We start from the raw sequence: 27597 nt of genomic DNA, 5'->3' as shown, positions 1-27597 counted from the left end.
TACCTCGGACTAAAAACATGTTGCGTGTAATATTGTTGTTTATAAATAATTGTATATCATGATATTTCTCCCACACCAAGCACCCTTCCGAAATTTAACTGAAAGAGATGCATATGGAAGTAAATAGTTGAATATACTGAGTATTATAATTGCAACGTTAAATTTTATTGGTAGATCAATCTCATAGGCATGCAACAGACGCTCGCGAATACAACAATACCTTAATGTTGCATCGTGTTTCAATGGGCAAATGTTACCCTCAATCGATAGTGGATGTTAACAGTAAAGATCAGCTTGTGGATAGGACAGTATCAGTGCACGGTTAGGTTACCAACGGCCACGGGTTTACTTCGGTACCGGCAGGTATGAAACAAAGTTATACCATGGTATAAGCATCGTTTTTAAATGCGTGGATGATGCATCTAGACGAAGAATTCTCTTGGACTATCATGCTGAAGGAAAATGGTACTTATCGAGACAATATGGAACCTGGGACTATACTGGATACTGTGGATCATGATGCCACACCTCACTCAAGGTAAGGCGACGTCTTTCATAAAGTGGATCTGCACCAGGATCCGGTATAGCGTATTTATTGTTAAATATCAGGCAATTGGCAGAAATTAATCAACGTTTTTCTGTGCAAGGCAATTACCCATGTACAACAATCTGCACACAACAAGAGATCATTCTTCCATCTGAATTGATGGCTGGATTTCAAGATTTGAAACCATTCACATAATTATATTCAAAGGTATAACGTTTAGGTTCTGGGCTTGTCCTCTTCTGCATTTTGGTCCTTTATCTGAATTCGTTTGACTCGAGCTACATGTTTATAAGCACTTCATTTGTCTTGACATCCGATGCAACATGTTAGGGTTATTTCAGATGAAACAAGTTTACTGTAACCAAGGCAGCTTTGAGTGCACGTTTATTTTTCCTATAATTAGTTTCTGGATCAGAGTAACATTTATCATCTTGTATGTTAATACATTAGCAACATTATTGCAATAATAAAATTGTATTTTCACAAATGAATAACATGTTCTTTATCTTACTTTTACAAGGCGTCACCTGCCCAGTGAATGCAAATGGTATGTATTTATGCTTGCATATTTGAAAGAAATGTGTCATTTCTCAACATACAGGTCAACATTATTAACTGGCTTTTTAGACAATGTATAAATTAGGCTTCATTTGCCAACTCAGTCTTCAGTAATACAACACAACGTATTTTGAACACATAAATTGATAAATTTCATAAGTAATATGTTTCACAAAAATGTACAAATTAAAAATTCACGTGAGGTAGATTACTCAAAACTCTGTACATAATACTTTCTTTCTACGCAATACATAGGGATTAAGACATAGTACATTGGTACGCAATGTATCAGGCTGGGTACGCTAAACTTCGAGCCAAATATTCTGCACAAAGAGCCTGATACAAAATACATCACACCGTGTACACAATACACCAGGCTGAGCACATCAAACATCGGGGTAAATGCAAAATACATGATACAATACATGCGGCTGAGACGGTAGAAATCGGGCTAAATACACGGTACATTTTGTTCACTGTACAGGCTGGATACTGAGTACATCGGTTTGGGAACAGAATCTGTTTGACTGGGAAAAGATTGGTTAGGATACACAATGCAGCAGGAGGATTGGTGTGGAACAGATAATACATAGTGTTGGGAAGTGGTTACACACCAGATCTGATCTGGTACCCAGTACAGAGGGAATTTTATACAGAAAATCAGTACTTTGGATACGAAATACACTGCACTGTGTAGTAAATGTACAGGTTATCGGATAGGGTACGCAATGCAGATGGACTGGTACACACTAGATACAAAATTGGGTAGGATACATTATACAGACGGTTTTGTATTCAAGAGATACATCGAGGGATAAAACGTACATCTGACTGAAAAACCCCTGGTTCAAATTACTCATGTTATACACCATGGAAGATATGAAATATTTCTACCTTTGAATTAAAGATTCATTGAGATTGAACAACCATTTTAAGTATTACATATCGAGAAGAAAACTATCCATTCTAACTGTATCATACAAACCATAATTCGTAGGTAATGTAACGTTCAGCTCCTTTAATCATTGATATCTGTTGTCTCATTGTAGTTGTGACTATGTGCCAGTCTGACGTCAAACAGGCGCCCTCGTTGTACTTGGACGGGATGCACTCGGACGGGTTTACCGGCTCCTGTACGTGTCGGCTCCAGGCGGTAGATGGACCTATAAACTTCACAATTTCAGCCGAGGCTGTTCCTACAAACTGTCAGGCTTTGTTGTATTCTTCATCAATTGGGTTCGTCCTCAAGTGTGATGGACCATCGCCTGCACCCGCTTTTGGATCCCTGCAGCCTGGACTTGGTGCGTTTGTCACTCTTGTCAGACAGGTCAAGGACGAAGCAGTTGGATTATGTGTCCATCTACAGCAGTCTGGGGGAGGTATGTATAGGCGGCATTATGTCATAGTCAGACGATAATTTTTGTGGTGGATTTCTAGCCTAGAATGATAGAATCCCAGTCACATTAGTTTGGTGTTTTGCCTAGGTGGACCGCTGTCAAAGGGAGTTAATGTGTAATTATGAGATAACACGGTGTTTAGTCAAAGCCCACATGCTGGTTGGACACAAAAGTAGGAATGGGATACGTCAGATATGTGTATACGTTGGATATTATAACAGGAACAATAGCAGTACTGTATGCACCTCATATTGCCTACATCAGGGTATTACACTAATGTATTGTAGGTACAACAGCAGTACTGCGCGACCCCACATATTGCCTACATCTGCATATTACACTACTGTATTGTAGGTACAACAGCATCACTGCACGACCCCACATATTGCCTACATCTGCATATTACACTACTGTATTGTAGGTACAACAGTATCACTGCACGACCCCCACACATACTGTATTACACTGTAGGTACAACAGTATCACTGCACGACCCCACATATTGCCTACATCTGCTATATTATTACACTACTGTATTGTAGGTACAACAGTATCACTGCACGACCCCACATATTGCCTACATCTGCATATTACACTACTGTATTGTAGGTACAACAGCATCACTGCACGAGTCCCCACATATTGCCTACATCTGCATATTACACTACTGTATTGTAGGCACAACAGCATCACTGCACGACCCCACATATTGCCTACATCTGCATATTACACTACTGTATTGTAGGCACAACAGCATCACTGCACGACCCCACATATTGCCTACATCTGCATATTACACTACTGTATTGTAGGCACAACAGCATCACTGCACGACCCCACATATTGTCTACATCTGCATATTACACTACTGTATTGTAGGCACAACAGCATCACTGCACGACCCCACATATTGCCTACATCTGCATATTACACTACTGTGTTGTAGGCACAACAGCATCACTGCACGACCCCACATATTGTCTACATCTGCATATTACACTACTGTGTTGTAGGCACAACAGCAGTACTGACCCCACGACATCCCACATATGTGCATCACTACATCTACATCTGCATATTACACTACTGTATTGTAGGCACAACGGCATCACTGCACGACCCCACATATTGTCTACATCTGCATATTACACTACTGTATTGTATTGTAGGCATTGTCTACACAGCACTACACTGCACGACTGCCCCACATATTGTCTACATCTGCATATTACACTACTGTATTGTAGGCACAACAGCATCACTGCACGACCCCACATATTGCCTACATCTGCATATTACACTACTGTATTGTAGGCACAACAGCATCACTGCACGACCCCACACATTGCCTACATCAGTGTATGACACTACTGTACTGTAGGCACAACAGCAGTACTGTATGTAATCACATGTTGCATATATCTGGGTATGGCACTACTATAGACACAAGAGCAATACTGTATGTGCCTAGATATTGCCTACATGAAGGTGTGACACTACTAAGCTGTAAACACAACAGCAATACGGTATGTGCCTACATATTGCATACATCTATGTATGAGACTACTATGAACACAACAGCAATACGGATTGTGCCTACATATTGCATACATCTATGTGTGAGACTACTATAGACTCGACAGCAATACGATATGTGCCTACATATTGCATACTTCTATGTATGAAACTACTATAGACACAACAGCAATACGGGTTGTGCCTACATATTGCGTACAGCTATGTATGAGACTACTATAGACACAGCAGCAATACGTTATGTGCCTACATATTGCATACATCTATGTATGAGACTACTATAGACACAACAGCAATACGTTATGTGCCTACATATTGCTACATCTATGTATTAGACTACTATAGACAGAACATCTGGATGTGACACCACTAACTGTAGATACAACACCAGTACTGTATGTACCCACATAATGCCTACATCTAGATGTGACTCCACTCACTGTAGACACAACACCAGTATTGTATGTACCCACATAATGCCTACATCTGGATGTGACACCACTAACTGTAGACACAACACCAGTACTGTATGTACCCACATAATGCCTACATCTGGATGTGACACCACAAACTGTAGACACAACACCAGTACTGTATGTACCCACATAATGCCTACATCTGGATGTGAACACCACTAACTGTAGACACAACTGCAGTACTGTATGTACCCACATAATGCCTACATCTGGATGTGACACCACTAACTGTAGACACAACACCAGTACTGTATGTACCCACATAATGCCTACATCTGGATGTGACACACTGCCATCACTAACTGTAGACACAACACCAGTACTGTATGTACCCACATATTGCCTACATCTGGATGTGACACCACTAACTGTGTAGACACAACACCAGTACTGTATGTACCCACATAATGCCTACATCTGGATATGACACCACTAACTGTAGACACAACACCAGTACTGTATGTACCCACATATTGCCTACATCTGGATGTGACACCACTAACTGTAGACACAACACCAGTACTGTATGTACCCACATATTGCCTACATCTGGATGTGACACCACTAACTGTAGACACAACACCAGTACTGTATGTACCCACATAATGCCTACATCTGGATGACACCACTCACTGTAGACACAACACCAGTGTATGTACCCACATAATGCCTACATCTGATATGACACCACTAACTGTAGACACAACACCAGTACTGTATGTACCCACATAATGCCTACATCTGGATATGACACCACTTACTGTAGACACGACACCAGTATGGTATGTTCCCACATAATGCCTACATCTGGATATGACCCCACTCACTGTAGACACAACACCAGTACTGTATGTACCCACATAATGCCTACATCTGGATATGACACCACTAACTGTAGACACAACACCAGTGTGGTATGTTCCCACATAATGCCTACATCTGGATATGACACCACTTACTGTAGACACAACACCAGTGTGGTATGTACCCACATATTGCCTACATCTGGATGTGACACCACTCACTGTAGACACAACACCAGTACTGTATGTATCCACATAATGCCTACATCTGGACATGACACCACTTACTGTAGACACAACACCAGTGTGGTATGTACCCACATATTGCATACATCTGGATGTGACACCACTCACTGTAGACACAACACCAGTACTGTATGTACCCACATAATGCCTACATCTGGATATGACACCACTAACTGTAGACACAACACCAGTATTGTATGTATCCACATAATGCCTACATCTTGATGTGAACACCACTAACTGTAGACACAACACCAGTACTGTATGTACCCACATAATGCCTACATCTGGATGTGACACCACTAACTGTAGACACAACACCAGTACTGTATGTATCCACATAATGCCTACATCTTGATGTGACACCACTAACTGTAGACACAACACCAGTACTGTATGTACCCACATAATGCCTACATCTGGATGTGACACCACTAACTGTAGACACAACACCAGTACTGTATGTACCCACATAATGCCTACATCTGGATGTGACACCACTAACTGTAGACACAACACCAGTACTGTATGTACCCACATAATGCCTACATCTGGATGTGACACCACTAACTGTAGACACAACACCAGTACTGTATGTACCCACATAATCCCTACATCTGGATGTGACACCACAAACTGTAGACACAACACCAGTACTGTATGTACCCAAATAATGCCTACATCTGGATGTGACACCACTAACTGTAGACCCAACACCAGTACTGTATGTACCCACATATTGCCTACATCGGGATGTGAACACCACTAACTGTAGACACAACTGCAGTACTGTATGTACCCACAAAATGCCTACATCTGGATGTGACACCACACACTGTAGACACAACACCAGTATTGTATGTACCCACATAATGCCTACATCTGGATATGACACCTCTAACTGTAGACACAACACCAGTACTGTATGTACCCACATATTGCCTACATCGGGATGTGACACCTCTAACTGTAGACACAACACCAGTACTGTATGTACCCACATAATGCCTACATCTGGATGTGACACCACTAACTGTAGACACAACACCAGTACTGTATGTACCCACATATTGCCTACATCTGGATGTGACACCACTAACTGTAGACACAACACCAGTACTGTATGTACCCACATATTGCCTACATCTGGATGTGACACCTTTAACTGTAGACACAACACCAGTACTGTATGTACCCACATAATGCCTACATCTGGATGTGACACCACTAACTGTAGACACAACACCAGTACTGTATGTACCCACATAATGCCTACATCTTGATGTGAACACCACTAACTGTAGACACAACACCAGTACTGTATGTACCCACATAATGCCTACATCTGGATGTGACACCACTAACTGTAGACACAACACCAGTACTGTATGTACCCACATAATGCCTACATCTGGATGTGACACCACTAACTGTAGACACAACACCAGTACTGTATGTACCCACATATTGCCTACATCTGGATGTGACACCACTAACTGTAGACACAACACCAGTACTGTATGTACCCACATAATGCCTACATCTGGATGTGACACCACACTGTAGACACAACACCAGTACTGTATGTACCCACATAATGCCTACATCTGGATGTGACACCACTAACTGTAGACACAACACCAGTACTGTATGTACCCACATATTGCCTACATCTGGATGTGACACCACTAACTGTAGACACAACACCAGTACTGTATGTACCCACATATTGCCTACATCTGGATGTGACACCACTAACTGTAGACACAACACCAGTACTGTATGTACCCACATATTGCCTACATCTGGATGTGACACCACTAACTGTAGACACAACACCAGTACTGTATGTACCCAGATAATGCCTACATCTGGATGTGACACCACTAACTGTAGACACAACACCAGTACTGTATGTACCCACATAATGCCTACATCTGGATGTGACACCACTAACTGTAGACACAACACCAGTACTGTATGTACCCACATAATGCCTACATCTGGATGTGACACCACTAACTGTAGACACAACACCAGTACTGTATGTTCCCACATAATGCCTACATCTGGATATGACACCACTCACTGTAGACACAACACCAGTACTGTATGTACCCACATAATGCCTACATCTGGATATGACACCACTAACTGTAGACACAACACCAGTACTGTATGTACCCACATAATGCCTACATCTGGATGTGACACCACTAACTGTAGACACAACACCAGTACTGTATGTACCCCATATTGCCTACATCTGGATGTGACACCACTAACTGTAGACACAACACCAGTACTGTATGTACCCACATAATGCCTACATCTGGATGTGACACCACTAACTGTAGACACAACACCAGTACTGTATGTACCCACATAATGCCTACATCTGGATATGACACCACTCACTGTAGACACAACACCAGTACTGTATGTACCCACATAATGCCTACATCTGGATATGACACCACTAACTGTAGACTGTAGAACACCAGTACTGTATGTACCCACATAATGCCTACATCTGGATGTGACACCACTAACTGTAGACACAACACCAGTACTGTATGTACCCACATAATGCCTACATCTGGATGTGACACCACTCACTGTAGACACAACACCAGTACTGTATGTACCCACATAATGCCTACATCTGGATATGACACCACTAACTGTAGACACAACACCAGTACTGTATGTACCCACATATTGCCTACATCTGGATGTGACACCACTCACTGTAGACACAACACCAGTACTGTATGTACCCACATAATGCCTACATCTGGATATGACACCACTAACTGTAGACACAACACCAGTACTGTATGTACCCACATATTGCCTACATCTGGATGTGACACCACTAACTGTAGACACAACACCAGTACTGTATGTACCCACATATTGCCTACATCTGGATGTGACACCACTAACTGTAGACACAACACCAGTACTGTATGTACCCACATAATGCCTACATCTGGATGTGACACCACTAACTGTAGACACAACACCAGTACTGTATGTACCCACATAATGCCTACATCTGGATGTGACACCACTAACTGTAGACACAACACCAGTACTGTATGTACCCACATAATGCCTACATCTGGATGTGACACCACTAACTGTAGACACAACACCAGTACTGTATGTTCCCACATAATGCCTACATCTGGATGTGACACCACTAACTGTAGACACAACACCAGTACTGTATGTACCCACATATTGCCTACATCTGGATGTGACACCACTCACTGTAGACACAACACCAGTAATGTATGTACCCACATAATGCCTACATCTGGATGTGACACCACTAACTGTAGACACAACACCAGTACTGTATGTACCCACATAATGCCTACATCTGGATGTGACACCACTAACTGTAGACACAACACCAGTACTGTATGTACCCACATATTGCCTACATCTGGATGTGAACACCACTAACTGTAGACACAACACCAGTACTGTATGTACCCACATATTGCCTACATCTGGATGTGACACCACTAACTGTAGACACAACACCAGTACTGTATGTACCCACATAATGCCTACATCTGGATGTGACACCACTCACTGTAGACACAACATCAGTACTGTATGTACCCACATAATGCCTACATCTGGATGTGACACCACTAACTGTAGACACAACACCAGTACTGTATGTACCCACATATTGCCTACATCTGGATGTGACACCACTAACTGTAGACACAACACCAGTACTGTATGTACCCACATATTGCCTACATCTGGATGTGACACCACTAACTGTAGACACAACACCAGTACTGTATGTACCCACATATTGCCTACATCTGGATGTGACACCACTAACTGTAGACACAACACCAGTACTGTATGTACCCACATATTGCCTACATCTGGATGTGACACCACTAACTGTAGACACAACACCAGTACTGTATGTACCCACATAATGCCTACATCTGGATGTGACACCACTCACTGTAGACACAACACCAGTACTGGTATGTTCCCACATAATGCCTACATCTGGATGTGACACCACTCACTGTAGACACAACACCAGTACTGTATGTACCCACATATTGCCTACATCTGGATGTGACACCACTAACTGTAGACACAACACCAGTACTGTATGTACCCACATATTGCCTACATCTGGATGTGACACCACTAACTGTAGACACAACACCAGTACTGTATGTACCCACATATTGCCTACATCTGGATGTGACACCACTCACTGTAGACACAACACCAGTACTGTATGTTCCCACATAATGCCTACATCTGGATGTGACACCACTAACTGTAGACACAACACCAGTACTGTATGTACCCACATAATGCCTACATCTGGATGTGACACCACTCACTGTAGACACAACACCAGTACTGTATGTACCCACATAATGCCTACATCTGGATATGACACCACTCACTGTAGACACAACACCAGTACTGTATGTACCCACATAATACCTACATCTGGATGTGACACCTCTAACTGTAGACACAACACCAGTACTGTATGTACCCACATATTGCCTACATCTGGATGTGACACCACTAACTGTAGACACAACACCAGTACTGTATGTACCCACATATTGCCTACATCTGGATGTGACACCACTAACTGTAGACACAACACCAGTACTGTATGTACCCACATATTGCCTACATCTGGATGTGACACCACTAACTGTAGACACAACACCAGTACTGTATGTACCCACATAATGCCTACATCTGGATGTGACACCACTAACTGTAGACACAACACCAGTACTGTATGACACAACACCCACATAATGCCTACATCTGGATGTGACACCACTAACTGTAGACACAACACCAGTACTGTATGTACCCACACATTGCCTACATCTGGATGTGACACCACTAACTGTAGACACAACACCAGTACTGTATGTACCCACATATTGCCTACATCTGGATGTGACACCACTAACTGTAGACACAACACCAGTACTGTATGTACCCACATATTGCCTACATCTGGATGTGACACCACTCACTGTAGACACAACACCAGTACTGTACATGTATGTACCCACATATTGCCTACATCTGGATGTGACACCACTAACTGTAGACACAACACCAGTACTGTATGTACCCACATATTGCCTACATCTGGATGTGACACCACTAACTGTAGACACAACACCAGTACTGTATGTACCCACATATTGCCTACATCTGGATGTGACACCACTAACTGTAGACACCAACACAACACCAGTACTGTATGTACCCACATATTGCCTACATCTGGATGTGACACCACTAACTGTAGACACAACACCAGTACTGTATGTACCCACATATTGCCTACATCTGGATGTGACACCACTAACTGTAGACACAACACCAGTACTGTATGTACCCACATAATGCCTACATCTGGATATGACACCACTAACTGTAGACACAACACCAGTACTGTATGTACCCACATAATGCCTACATCTGGATGTGACACCACTAACTGTAGACACAACACCAGTACTGTATGTACCCACATATTGCCTACATCTGGATGTGACACCACTAACTGTAGACACAACACCAGTACCACTGTATGTACCCACATAATGCCTACATCTGGATGTGACACCACTAACTGTAGACACAACACCAGTACTGTATGTACCCACATATTGCCTACATCTGGATGTGACACCACTAACTGTAGACACAACACCAGTACTGTATGTACCCACATAATTGCCTACATCTGGATGTGACACCACTCACTGTAGACACAACACCAGTACTGTATGTACCCACATATTGCCTACATCTGGATATGACACCACTCACTGTAGACACAACACCAGTACTGTATGTACCCACATATTGCCTACATCTGGATGTGACACCACTAACTGTAGACACAACACCAGTACTGTATGTACCCACATATTGCCTACATCTGGATGTGACACCACTAACTGTAGACACAACACCAGTATTGTATGTACCCACATATTGCCTACATCTGGATGTGACACCACTAACTGTAGACACAACACCAGTACTGTACCCACATAATGCCTACATCTGGATGTGACACCACTAACTGTAGACACAACACCAGTACTGTATGTACCCACATAATGCCTACATCTGGATGTGACACCACTCACTGTAGACACAACACCAGTACTGTATGTACCCACATAATGCCTACATCTGGATGTGACACCACTAACTGTAGACACAACACCAGTACTGTATGTACCCACATATTGCCTACATCTGGATGTGACACCACTAACTGTAGACACAACACCAGTACTGTATGTACCCACATATTGCCTACATCTGGATGTGACACCACTAACTGTAGACACAACACCAGTACTGTATGTACCCACATATTGCCTACATCTGGATGTGACACCACTAACTGTAGACACAACACCAGTACTGTATGTACCCACATATTGCCTACATCTGGATGTGACACCACTAACTGTAGACACAACACCAGTACTGTATGTACCCACATATTGCCTACATCTGGATGTGACACCACTCACTGTAGACACAACACCAGTACTGTATGTACCCACATATTGCCTACATCTGGATGTGACACCACTAACTGTAGACACAACACCAGTACTGTATGTACCCACATAATGCCTACATCTGGATGTGACACCACTAACTGTAGACACAACACCAGTACTGTATGTACCCACATATTGCCTACATCTGGATGTGACACCACTAACTGTAGACACAACACCAGTACTGTATGTACCCACATATTGCCTACATCTGGATGTGACACCACTAACTGTAGACACAACACCAGTACTGTATGTACCCACATATTGCCTACATCTGGATGTGACACCACTAACTGTAGACACAACACCAGTACTGTATGTACCCACATAATGCCTACATCTGGATGATGACACCACTAACTGTAGACACAACACCAGTACTGTATGTACCCACATATTGCCTACATCTGGATGTGACACCACTAACTGTAGACACAACACCAGTACTGTATGTACCCACATATTGCCTACATCTGGATGTGACACCACTAACTGTAGACACAACACCAGTACTGTATGTACCCACATATTGCCTACATCTGGATGTGACACCACTAACTGTAGACACAACACCAGTACTGTATGTACCCACATATTGCCTACATCTGGATGTGACACCACTAACTGTAGACACAACACCAGTACTGTATGTACCCACATATTGCCTACATCTGGATGTGACACCACTAACTGTAGACACAACACCAGTACTGTATGTACCCACATATTGCCTACATCTGGATGTGACACCACTAACTGTAGACACAACACCAGTACTGTATGCACCCACATATTGCCTACATCTGGATGTGACACCACTAACTGTAGACACAACACCAGTACTGTATATGTACCCACATATTGCCTACATCTGGATGTGACACCACTAACTGTAGACACAACACCAGTACTGTATGTACCCACATATTGCCTACATCTGGATGTGACACCACTAACTGTAGACACAACACCAGTACTGTATGTACCCACATATTGCCTACATCTGGATGTGTGACACCACTAACTGTAGACACAACACCAGTACTGTATGTACCCACATATATTGCCTACATCTGGATGTGACACCACTAACTGTAGACACAACACATCTGTAATGTATGTACCCACATATTGCCTACATCTGGATGTGACACCACTAACTGTAGACACAACACCAGTACTGTATGTACCCACATATTGCCTACATCTGGATGTGACACCACTAACTGTAGACACAACACCAGTACTGTATGTACCCACATATTGCCTACATCTGGATGTGACACCACTAACTGTAGACACAACACCAGTACTGTATGTACCCACATATTGCCTACATCTGGATGTGACACCACTAACTGTAGACACAACACCAGTACTGTATGTACCCACATATTGCCTACATCTGGATGTGACACCACTAACTGTAGACACAACACCAGTACTGTATGTACCCACATATTGCCTACATCTGGATGTGACACCACTCACTGTAGACACAACACCAGTACTGTATGTTCCCACATATTGCCTACATCTGGATGTGACACCACTAACTGTAGACACAACACCAGTACTGTATGTACCCACATATTGCCTACATCTGGATGTGACACCACTAACTGTAGACACAACACCAGTACTGTATGTACCCACATATTGCCTACATCTGGATGTGACACCACTAACTGTAGACACAACACCAGTACTGTATGTACCCACATAATGCCTACATCTGATGTGACACCACTAACTGTAGACACAACACCAGTACTGTATGTACCCACACAATGCCTACATCTGGATGTGACACCACTAACTGTAGACACAACACCAGTACTGTATGTACCCACATATTGCCTACATCTGGATGTGACACCACTAACTGTAGACACAACACCAGTACTGTATGTACCCACATATTGCCTACATCTGGATGTGACACCACTAACTGTAGACACAACACCAGTACTGTATGTACCCACATATTGCCTACATCTGGATGTGACACCACTAACTGTAGACACAACACCAGTACTGTATGTACCCACATATTGCCTACATCTGGATGTGACACCACTCACTGTAGACACAACACCAGTACTGTATGTACCCACATATTGCCTACATCTGGATGTGACACCACTAACTGTAGACACAACACCAGTACTGTATGTACCCACATATTGCCTACATCTGGATGTGACACCACTAACTGTAGACACAACACCAGTACTGTATGTACCCACATAATGCCTACATCTGGATGTGACACCACTAACTGTAGACACAACACCAGTACTGTATGTACCCACATATTGCCTACATCTGGATGTGACACCACTAACTGTAGACACAACACCAGTACTGTATGTACCCACATATTGCCTACATCTGGATGTGACACCACTAACTGTAGACACAACACCAGTACTGTATGTACCCACATATTGCCTACATCTGGATGTGACACCACTAACTGTAGACACAACACCAGTACTGTATGTACCCACATATTGCCTACATCTGGATGTGACACCACTCAACTGTAGACACAACACCAGTACTGTATGTACCCACATATTGCCTACATCTGGATGTGACACCACTAACTGTAGACACAACACCAGTACTGTATGTACCCCACAATGCCTACATCTGGATGTGACACCACTAACTGTAGACACAACACCAGTACTGTATGTTCCCACACATATTGCCTACATCTGGATGTGACACCACTAACTGTAGACACAACACCAGTACTGTATGTACCCACATATTGCCTACATCTGGATGTGACACCACTAACTGTAGACACAACACCAGTACTGTATGTACCCACATATTGCCTACATCTGGATGTGACACCACTAACTGTAGACACAACACCAGTACTGTATGTACCCACATAATGCCTACATCTGGATGTGACACCACTAACTGTAGACACAACACCAGTACTGTATGTACCCACACAATGCCTACATCTGGATGTGACACCACTAACTGTAGACACAACACCAGTACTGTATGTACCCACATATTGCCTACATCTGGATGTGACACCACTAACTGTAGACACAACACCAGTACTGTATGTACCCACATATTGCCTACATCTGGATGTGACACCACTAACTGTAGACACAACACCAGTACTGTATGTACCCACATATTGCCTACATCTGGATGTGACACCACTCACTGTAGACACAACACCAGTACTGTATGTACCCACATATTGCCTACATCTGGATGTGACACCACTAACTGTAGACACAACACCAGTACTGTATGTACCCACATATTGCCTACATCTGGATGTGACACCACTAACTGTAGAGACACAACACCAGTACTGTATGTACCCACATATTGCCTACATCTGGATGTGACACCACTAACTGTAGACACAACACCAGTACTGTATGTACCCACATATTGCCTACATCTGGATGTGACACCACTAACTGTAGACACAACACCAGTACTGTATGTACCCACATATTGCCTACATCTGGATGTGACACCTAACTGTAGACACAACACCAGTACTGTATGTACCCACAGACATCTGGATGTGACACCAACACCAGTACACAACACCAGTACTGTATGTACCCACATATTGCCTACATCTGGATGACACCACTAACTGTAGACAACAACACCAGTATTGACCACATACATGCCTACATCTGGATGTGACACCACTAACTGTAGACACAACACCAGTACTGTATGTACCCACATATTGCCTACATCTGGATGTGACACCACTAACTGTAGACACAACACCAGTACTGTATGTACCCACATATTGCCTACATCTGGATGTGACACCACTAACTGTAGACACAACACCAGTACTGTATGTACCCACATATTGCCTACATCTGGATGTGACACCACTAACTGTAGACACAACACCAGTACTGTATGTACCCACATATTGCCTACATCTGGATGTGACACCACTAACTGTAGACACAACACCAGTACTGTATGTACCCACATATTGCCTACATCTGGATGTGACACCACTCACTGTAGACACAACACCAGTAATGTATGTACCCATATAATGCCTACATCTGGATGTGACACCACTAACTGTAGACACAACACCAGTACTGTATGTACCCACATAATGCCTACATCTGGATGTGACACCACTAACTGTAGACACAACACCAGTACTGTATGTACCCACATAATGCCTACATCTGGATGTGACACCACTAACTGTAGACACAACACCAGTACTGTATGTACCCACATATTGCCTACATCTGGATGTGACACCACTAACTGTAGACACAACACCAGTACTGTATGTACCCACATATTGCCTACATCTGGATGTGACACCACTAACTGTAGACACAACACCAGTACTGTATGTACCCACATAATGCCTACATCTGGATGTGACACCACTCACTGTAGACACAACACCAGTACTGTATGTTCCCACATATTGCCTACATCTGGATGTGACACCACTAACTGTAGACACAACACCAGTACTGTATGTACCCACATATTGCCTACATCTGGATGTGACACCACTAACTGTAGACACAACACCAGTACTGTATGTACCCACATATTGCCTACATCTGGATGTGACACCACTAACTGTAGACACAACACCAGTACTGTATGTACCCACATATTGCCTACATCTGGATGTGACACCACTAACTGTAGACACAACACCAGTACTGTATGTACCCACATATTGCCTACATCTGGATGTGACACCACTAACTGTAGACACAACACCAGTACTGTATGTACCCACATAATGCCTACATCTGGATGTGACACCACTAACTGTAGACACAACACCAGTACTGTATGTACCCACATAATGCCTACATCTGGATGTGACACCACTCAGTACTGTAGACACAACACCATCTGGATGTACTGTATGTAGACACAACCCACATATTGCCTACATCTGGATGTGACACCACTAACTGTAGACACAACACCAGTACTGTATGTACCCACATAATGCCTACATCTGGATGTGACACCACTAACTGTAGACACAACACCAGTACTGTATGTACCCACATATTGCCTACATCTGGATGTGACACCACTAACTGTAGACACAACACCAGTACTGTATGTACCCACATATTGCCTACATCTGGATGTGACACCACTAACTGTAGACACAACACCAGTACTGTATGTACCCACATATTGCCTACATCTGGATGTGACACCACTAACTGTAGACACACAACACCAGTACTGTATGTACCCACATAATGCCTACATCTGGATGTGACACCACTAACTGTAGACACAACACCAGTACTGTATGTACCCACATAATGCCTACATCTGGATGTGACACCACTAACTGTAGACACAACACCAGTACTGTATGTACCCACATATTGCCTACATCTGGATGTGACACCACTAACTGTAGACACAACACCAGTACTGTATGTACCCACATAATGCCTACATCTGGATGTGACACCACTAACTGTAGACACAACACCAGTACTGTATGTACCCACATATTGCCTACATCTGGATGTGACACCACTAACTGTAGACACAACACCAGTACTGTATGTACCCACATATTGCCTACATCTGGATGTGACACCACTAACTGTAGACACAACACCAGTACTGTATGTACCCACACAATGCCTACATCTGGATGTGACACCACTAACTGTAGACACAACACCAGTACTGTATGTACCCACATATTGCCTACATCTGGATATGACACCACTAACTGTAGACACAACACCAGTACTGTATGTACCCACATATTGCCTACATCTGGATGTGACACCACTAACTGTAGACACAACACCAGTACTGTATGTACCCACATATTGCCTACATCTGGATGTGACACCACTAACTGTAGACACAACACCAGTACTGTATGTACCCACATATTGCCTACATCTGGATGTGACACCACTAACTGTAGACACAACACCAGTACTGTATGTACCCACATATTGCCTACATCTGGATGTGACACCACTAACTGTAGACACAACACCAGTACTGTATGTACCCACATAATGCCTACATCTGGATGTGACACCACTAACTGTAGACACAACACCAGTACTGTATGTACCCACATAATGCCTACATCTGGATGTGACACCACTAACTGTAGACACAACACCAGTACTGTATGTACCCACATAATGCCTACATCTGGATGTGACACCACTAACTGTAGACACAACACCAGTACTGTATGTACCCACATATTGCCTACATCTGGATGTGACACCACTAACTGTAGACACAACACCAGTACTGTATGTACCCACATAATGCCTACATCTGGATGTGACACCACTCACTGTAGACACAACACCAGTACTGTATGTACCCACATAATGCCTACATCTGGATGTGACACCACTAACTGTAGACACAACACCAGTACTGTATGCACCCACATAATGCCTACATCTGGATGTGACACCACTCTAACTGTAGACACAACACCAGTACTGTATGTACCCACATATTGCCTACATCTGGATGTGACACCACTAACTGTAGACACAACACCAGTACTGTATGTACCCACATAATGCCTACATCTGGATGTGACACCACTAACTGTAGACACAACACCAGTACTGTATGTACCCACATATTGCCTACATCTGGATGTGACACCACTAACTGTAGACACAACACCAGTACTGTATGTACCCACATATTGCCTACATCTGGATGTGACACCACTAACTGTAGACACAACACCAGTACTGTATGTACCCACATATTGCCTACATCTGGATGTGACACCACTAACTGTAGACACAACACCAGTACTGTATGTACCCACATATTGCCTACATCTGGATGTGACACCACTAACTGTAGACACAACACCAGTACTGTATGTACCCACATAATGCCTACATCTGGATGTGACACCACTCACTGTAGACACAACACCAGTACTGTATGTACCCACATAATGCCTACATCTGGATGTGACACCACTAACTGTAGACACAACACCAGTACTGTATGTACCCACATATTGCCTACATCTGGATGTGACACCACTAACTGTAGACACAACACCAGTACTGTATGTACCCACATATTGCCTACATCTGGATGTGACACCACTAACTGTAGACACAACACCAGTACTGTATGTACCCACATATTGCCTACATCTGGATGTGACACCACTAACTGTAGACACAACACCAGTACTGTATGTACCCACATAATGCCTACATCTGGATGTGACACCACTAACTGTAGACACAACACCAGTACTGTATGTACCCACATAATGCCTACATCTGGATGTGACACCACTAACTGTAGACACAACACCAGTACTGTATGTACCCACATAATGCCTACATCTGGATATGACACCACTCACTGTAGACACAACACCAGTACTGTATGTACCCACATAATGCCTACATCTGGATGTGACACCACTCACTGTAGACACAACACCAGTACTGTATGTACCCACATAATGCCTACATCTGGATATGACACCACTAACTGTAGACACAACACCAGTACTGTATGTACCCACATAATGCCTACATCTGGATATGACACCACTAACTGTAGACACAACACCAGTACTGTATGTACCCACATAATGCCTACATCTGGATGTGACACCACTAACTGTAGACACAACACCAGTACTGTATGTACCCACATAATGCCTACATCTGGATATGACACCACTCACTGTAGACACAACACCAGTACTGTATGTACCCACATAATGCCTACATCTGGATATGACACCACTCACTGTAGACACGACACCAGTGTGGTATGTTCCCACATAATGCCTACATCTGGATGTGACACCACTAACTGTAGACACAACACCAGTACTGTATGTACCCACATATTGCCTACATCTGGATGTGACACCACTAACTGTAGACACAACACCAGTACTGTATGTACCCACATAATGCCTACATCTGGATGTGACACCACTAACTGTAGACACAACACCAGTACTGTATGTACCCACATATTGCCTACATCTGGATGTGACACCACTAACTGTAGACACAACACCAGTACTGTATGTACCCACATATTGCCTACATCTGGATGTGACACCACTCACTGTAGACACAACACCAGTACTGTATGTACCCACATAATGCCTACATCTGGATGTGACACCACTAACTGTAGACACAACACCAGTACTGTATGTACCCACATATTGCCTACATCTGGATGTGACACCACTAACTGTAGACACAACACCAGTACTGTATGTACCCACATATTGCCTACATCTGGATGTGACACCACTAACTGTAGACACAACACCAGTACTGTATGTACCCACATAATGCCTACATCTGGATGTGACACCACTAACTGTAGACACAACACCAGTACTGTATGTACCCACATAATGCCTACATCTGGATGTGACACCACTAACTGTAGACACAACACCAGTACTGTATGTACCCACATAATGCCTACATCTGGATGTGACACCACTAACTGTAGACACAACACCAGTACTGTATGTACCCACATAATGCCTACATCTGGATGTGACACCACTCACTGTAGACACAACACCAGTATTGTATGTTCCCACATAATGCCTACATCTGGATGTGACACCACTAACTGTAGACACAACACCAGTACTGTATGTACCCACATAATGCCTACATCTGGATATGACACCACTAACTGTAGACACAACACCAGTACTGTATGTACCCACATAATGCCTACATCTGGATGTGACACCACTAACTGTAGACACAACACCAGTACTGTATGTACCCACATAATGCCTACATCTGGATGTGACACCACTAACTGTAGACACAACACCAGTACTGTATGTACCCACATAATGCCTACATCTGGATGTGACACCACTAACTGTAGACACAACACACCAGTACTGTATGTACCCACATAATGCCTACATCTGGATGTGACACCACTCACTGTAGACACAACACCAGTATTGTATGTTCCCACATAATGCCTACATCTGGATGTGACACCACTAACTGTAGACACAACACCAGTACTGTATGTACCCACATAATGCCTACATCTGGATGTGACACCACTAACTGTAGACACAACACCAGTATTGTATGTACCCACATAATGCCTACATCTGGATGTGACACCACTCACTGTAGACACAACACCAGTACTGTATGTACCCACATAATGCCTACATCTGGATATGACACCACTCACTGTAGACACGACACCAGTGTGGTATGTTCCCACATAATGCCTACATCTGGATATGACACCACTAACTGTAGACACAACACCAGTACTGTATGTACCCACATATTGCCTACATCTGGATGTGACACCACTAACTGTAGACACAACACCAGTACTGTATGTACCCACATAATGCCTACATCTGGATGTGACACCACTAACTGTAGACACAACACCAGTACTGTATGTACCCACATATTGCCTACATCTGGATGTGACACCACTAACTGTAGACACAACACCAGTACTGTATGTACCCACATAATGCCTACATCTGGATATGACACCACTAACTGTAGACACAACACCAGTACTGTATGTACCCACATAATGCCTACATCTGGATGTGACACCACTAACTGTAGACACAACACCAGTACTGTATGTACCCACATATTGCCTACATCTGGATGTGACACCACTAACTGTAGACACAACACCAGTACTGTATGTACCCACATAATGCCTACATCTGGATATGACACCACTAACTGTAGACACAACACCAGTATTGTATGTACCCACATAATGCCTACATCTGGATGTGACACCACTCACTGTAGACACAACACCAGTACTGTATGTACCCACATAATGCCTACATCTGGATATGACACCACTAACTGTAGACACAACACCAGTACTGTATGTACCCACATAATGCCTACATCTGGATGTGACACCACTAACTGTAGACACAACACCAGTACTGTATGTACCCACATATTGCCTACATCTGGATATGACACCACTCACTGTAGACACAACACCAGTACTGTATGTACCCACATATTGCCTACATCTGGATGTGACACCACTCACTGTAGACACAACACCAGTACTGTATGTACCCACATATTGCCTACATCTGGATGTGACACCACTAACTGTAGACACAACACCAGTACTGTATGTACCCACATATTGCCTACATCTGGATATGACACCACTCACTGTAGACACAACACCAGTACTGTATGTACCCACATAATGCCTACATCTGGATGTGACACCACTCACTGTAGACACAACACCAGTATTGTATGTTCCCACATAATGCCTACATCTGGATGTGACACCACTAACTGTAGACACAACACCAGTACTGTATGTACCCACATAATGCCTACATCTGGATGTGACACCACTAACTGTAGACACAACACCAGTACTGTATGTTCCCACATAATGCCTACATCTGGATGTGACACCACTAACTGTAGACACAACACCAGTACTGTATGTACCCACATATTGCCTACATCTGGATGTGACACCACTAACTGTAGACACAACACCAGTACTGTATGTACCCACATATTGCCTACATCTGGATGTGACACCACTAACTGTAGACACAACACCAGTACTGTATGTACCCACATAATGCCTACATCTGGATGTGACACCACTAACTGTAGACACAACACCAGTACTGTATGTACCCACATAATGCCTACATCTGGATGTGACACCACTAACTGTAGACACAACACCAGTACTGTATGTACCCACACAATGCCTACATCTAGATATGACACCACTAACTGTAGACACAACACCAGTACTGTATGTACCCATATATTGCCTACATTTATGTATGACACTACTGCAACAGTTTTCTGAACTACCACCTACGTTTGAGTTTGAAATTAGAATATACACAGCTGCAATGTGTACGTCGTGTTCGTACGTCGTGTGTGTACGTATTTGTCCTACATTCAGACTGGACTCCGCGATAAACAGGGACATTTGCATATACGTATAGCCAACATGGAGGTTGGACAATATGATAGACACATTACTAACAAGTGTGACATATAAAATCCATAACGGAATGGACACTAAGACACAGCAGTTGGTAGGTGGATTATGCATTGACGGCATGTTCTACAACGTTACCCATAGCCATCAGGCAGGCTGGACACTATGACATACTCAAAGGTTGTCGGGTACATGCAGTATTCACGACACATGTAGGTTGATTACAGAGAAACACATATGCCGATGTGTCAACAAGATTTATCTACCTGGGAGACAGTAAAACCTGTGGTTATGACAGTGACAAATCAGTCTGATGATAGTACAACCAACAACACAGTCGACAGTGGATACATGTGACTTTGTAGCGGTCAGTGGGATGTACGTTTCTAATGAAGTCAAACAAGGCAATGTTGCAAATAGAATGGAGAGATAGGCCGGCTCTTAGTGTAAGAATGCAAAAATATTATATCCAAACTGCAGGTTGGTGGAACGGGTTTTATTGATACCATGATACCCACAACAGGTGTCGCCCTTAAGTTGTGTTCAAGTTGCTATGCACTATTTACAACAGGTCAACAAGTGGTTTGGGTTGATGTCTGACTGACTGACTGAGTTTTAGTTTTACGCCGCTTTTAGCAATATTCCAGCAATATCACGGCGGGGGACACCAGGAATGGGCTTAACACATTGTGCCCATGTGGGGAATCGAACCCGGGTCTTTGGCGTGACGAGCCAACGCTTTAACCACTAGGCTACCCCACCGCCCCTGGGTTGATGTCACTACATCCACAACATGGGTGCAGGAATTGGATTGATATACATATCAATACATATCGGTTGGCAGGTCCAAAGAGAGGCTTGACATGAGAGTGTGTTCACAGGTCCTCGTGAGGTTTTGATATATAGGAAATGTGTTGACAGGTCCTCTGAGGTTTTATAGACCAAGACTAATATGTTGACAGGTCCCCGTGAGGTTTAATATAAGACGTTTGTTGACATGTCCTCTTGAGGTCTGATATAGGAAATGTGTTGACAGGTCCTCGTGAGGTTTTTATACACTCAGTATGTTGACAGGTCCTCATGAGGTTTGATATAAGAAGTTTGTTGACAGGTCCTCGTGAAGTTTTATAGAACAAGTGTGTTGACAGGTCCTCGTCAGTATGATATAAGAGGTGTGTTGACAGGTCCTCGTGAGGTTTGATATAAGAAGTGTGTTGACAGGTCCTCATGAGGTTTGATATAAGAGTTGTATTTACAGGTCCTCGTGAGGCTTGATATGTGTGTTGACAGGTCCCCGTGAGGTTTTATAGAACACGTATGTTGACAAGTCATCGTGAGGTTTAATAGAACATGTATGCTGACAGGTCCTCGTGGTGGCCTTCTTGATATTCAGAACATGTAGGTTAGGCAGGATTTTTATAGTTAGGTAATATCGATTTCTCCAGAACAGGTGGGAGTAGGTCTACTCTTGGTTTGATGGTATTTACATGAAAGAAGTGAGATGGGCGAAGCGCGTAACATATTGAAGTATTATATTGCATTGTTTCTAAACAGTTCGGGACTAGGCCAGCAAAGTAGTGATTGATTTTAAGAGCATCGATCTGTCTAATGGGAGCACAATACCACACAATGAGCTATGTCACAGCTGCAAGAAATATCTCCTCTGATGTCAATACCTCCATGAGCTATTAATGCTTACCGCCCGTTTGGTGAGGCGGATCCACATGACTACAGCGTCGATTCTGTATGGTAGCCCAGTCTGGATAATATTCATAATAATAACTGCACTCTGTTTCCGGTTTATGTTTTCACACATTGAAGATGTACAACCATGTTTGTCTTGATAATCACTGACTGACTGACTGAGTTTGGTTTTACGCCGCTTTTAGCAATATTCCAGCGACATCATGACGGGGGACACCAGAAATGGGCTTCACACATTGTACCAATGTGGGGATTCGAACCCGGGTCTTTGGCGTGACGAGCCAACGCTTTTTTAACCACTAGGCTACCCCACCGCCCCTGATAATCACTACATTAGTGTGTCTTGGAAAATGGTTTGGGTTTGGTTTGCTACTGGATGAAATGCCAATTTATTTCCAAAACGAACAAGTAGAGTTCTATGGATATACAACATCTCTATTATTAATCTGAGCGACGTTTCGGTGCACCTACTAACGCTACTAACAAGTGACAATTGTGTTAGTATCTGCACCGAAACGTTGTATATCCATAGAACTCACACCAACTTCTAAATTCCACTCAAAGAAGTGATTCCCAAAACGTTGTTCTGCTCCTATAAGCATCGGAATGCATGCACTTCTAATCTGTGAGGTGAGGTGAAATTTGGTTTACCGTCGTACTTGAGAATATTTCGCTCATATGACGACGTGCATGCGTGTGTATGTGTATGTGCGGCTGCTTGTACTAGCCCAGACTTAAACTGGTTTTATAGTGCTAGCCCACTGAGATACCATGCCGCAGTGAAGCATGAATAGCCCACTCAGACACATTATACTGACTCCGAGCCGACCAGTCCTTGTTGTACCCATTAATGCCGAGCGCCAGGCAGGGACCAACAAGTACCATATTTTAACGTATTTTGGTATGACGCGGTCAGGGATCGAACCCGCGACCTCCCGCTCTCCGGGCGGACGTTCTAACCACTTCACCACGGAAGCGGTTCTAATCTGTAATTTATTGAAAATTATTAAACATGATCTTCCGGTCCTTCGATTTCTGTTGCCATCATCGCTGTTCAGGGATCCATCAATATATGCGATGGCTATTTCCCCTTTTCACAGAAAGGATTATCTTTCTGTGGATAGACAAGACTGGGTATTCTTCTGTACTGACGTTTAATGTCTCCTCACGCAAAACAAATTTCAGGGAGGTGAAGTAGCCCAGTAGTTCAAGCGTTGATGAAGACCATGGATCGATTCGCCCACATGGGTACAATGTGTGAAACCCATTCATGACCTAAAATTAGACTCAGTCACTAAAGCATGTTCCGTTTGGAAAGTAGAACAGTGGATACATTGATATCTAATTTTTATTCTATACTTCCCATAAAAAAACCTCACTTAAAATACTAACATGTATATACATGTATATATATGGTGACATCAAAGATGTCTCCACTAACTTGGGGGAACCAACTGCAAACCTAGTGCAGACGAATTGTACGAGGATCATGCATCAAATTGCTAAACAGAATGTGCAAATATCGTGCATGTGGACAACTGTGTTTTGGTATAAAGTTTTGTTTAGAATTCGCCCATTTTTACTGATTTTTCTTATTTATTGAACTCATGACAATAATCTTTTCAACATTATTAATTTGTTTTACTATACATCAGTTCATGTGTAAACAGTACCTTTAAACAGTATGGAATCTTCTGTAAAATCTAGTTGAGAACAGTTGCCTGAAGTAAGTGGCTACATTACACTAATGATGGGAAGTATATACGTTCATGTCTTTCAGATGGACAAATGAAACTGACATGTCTGGCCCAAGACATAAATGACATTTTGGACAAGGTCACAACTACTACCACTGTTCCTCCGCCGAAAGACCCGCCGACAACGTCTCGGCCACCGACTAGTGCACCTGCTACTACATCTAAAACTTCTTCTTCGGTGTCGACAAGTACTGATTCACCACCCACTTCTTCGTCAGTGCCGAATAGTACCGACTCACCGACAACATCTTCATCTGTGGTGGTCACTACTGCCAAACCCACTACGGCTTCACCTGTGTTGACGAGTACTGAAAAACCCACCACATCTTCTTCGATGCCGAATAGTACGGAAACACCCACCACGTCTTCATCCGTGTCAAACAGTACTGAAAACCCCACCACGTCTTCATATGTGTCCAATAGTACTGACAAACCAACCGCATCTTCTGTTCCTCCCACTACTAACACATCTGTAACAAATGCATCAATATCAACGAGTACTAACAAACCACCAGGCAACACATCCACATCGATCAGCTCCCCTCCTACAAATTCATCTGTTTTACCCAACACCGAAACACCTGTTTTGCCGCCTACCAACACATCATCAACCACTTCATCAGTTTCGGCAAACACAGACAATGCCACGACCCTGTCAGCTGATGGGACCAGCTTAAAAAACACCCAACACAACAGGCGTGGTAACGGTCACAAATGCATCATCTATTCCAGGCCAGGCTGCTCCATCCACAGGTGGCAACACCACCGAGACTCCTCTCGTCTCGTCCACAGTCACTGTCAACGTCACAAATACACAAGCCAGTTCCTTCCTCGACTCATATCTAGGTAA

The 27597-nt window shown here is 43.2% G+C and overlaps 1 protein-coding gene across 1 annotated transcript; it reads left to right on the top strand.

Moving 5' to 3' along the window:
- The first annotated feature begins 260 nt into the window (after positions 1-260).
- Positions 261-27597, top strand: LOC124276395 (mucin-5AC-like). Its single transcript, XM_046712036.1, has 4 exons — positions 261-538; positions 1068-1094; positions 2155-2484; positions 26771-27597. The coding sequence occupies exons 1-4, from the start codon at positions 463-465 to the stop codon at positions 27595-27597; spliced, it is 1260 nt and encodes a 419-aa protein (XP_046567992.1). The 5' UTR covers positions 261-462.

Source organism: Haliotis rubra, unplaced genomic scaffold (genome assembly GCF_003918875.1).
Source record: "Haliotis rubra isolate DU_JTF1 unplaced genomic scaffold, ASM391887v1 Scf209, whole genome shotgun sequence".
In the NCBI taxonomy this organism is placed as follows: Eukaryota; Metazoa; Mollusca; class Gastropoda; order Lepetellida; family Haliotidae; genus Haliotis; species Haliotis rubra.
Note: the sequence above shows the minus strand (reverse complement) of the source record. Positions and strands in the feature narration are given on the sequence as shown.

Coding starts and splice junctions, on each gene's coding strand:
- LOC124276395 (XM_046712036.1), top strand. CDS start 463: ATGGTACTTATCGAGACAATATGGAACCTGGGACTATACTGGATACTG. Junction 539..1,067: donor GATGCCACACCTCACTCAAG/GTAAGGCGACGT, acceptor TACTTTTACAAG/GCGTCACCTGCCCAGTGAAT. Junction 2,485..26,770: donor TCTACAGCAGTCTGGGGGAG/GTATGTATAGGC, acceptor CATGTCTTTCAG/ATGGACAAATGAAACTGACA.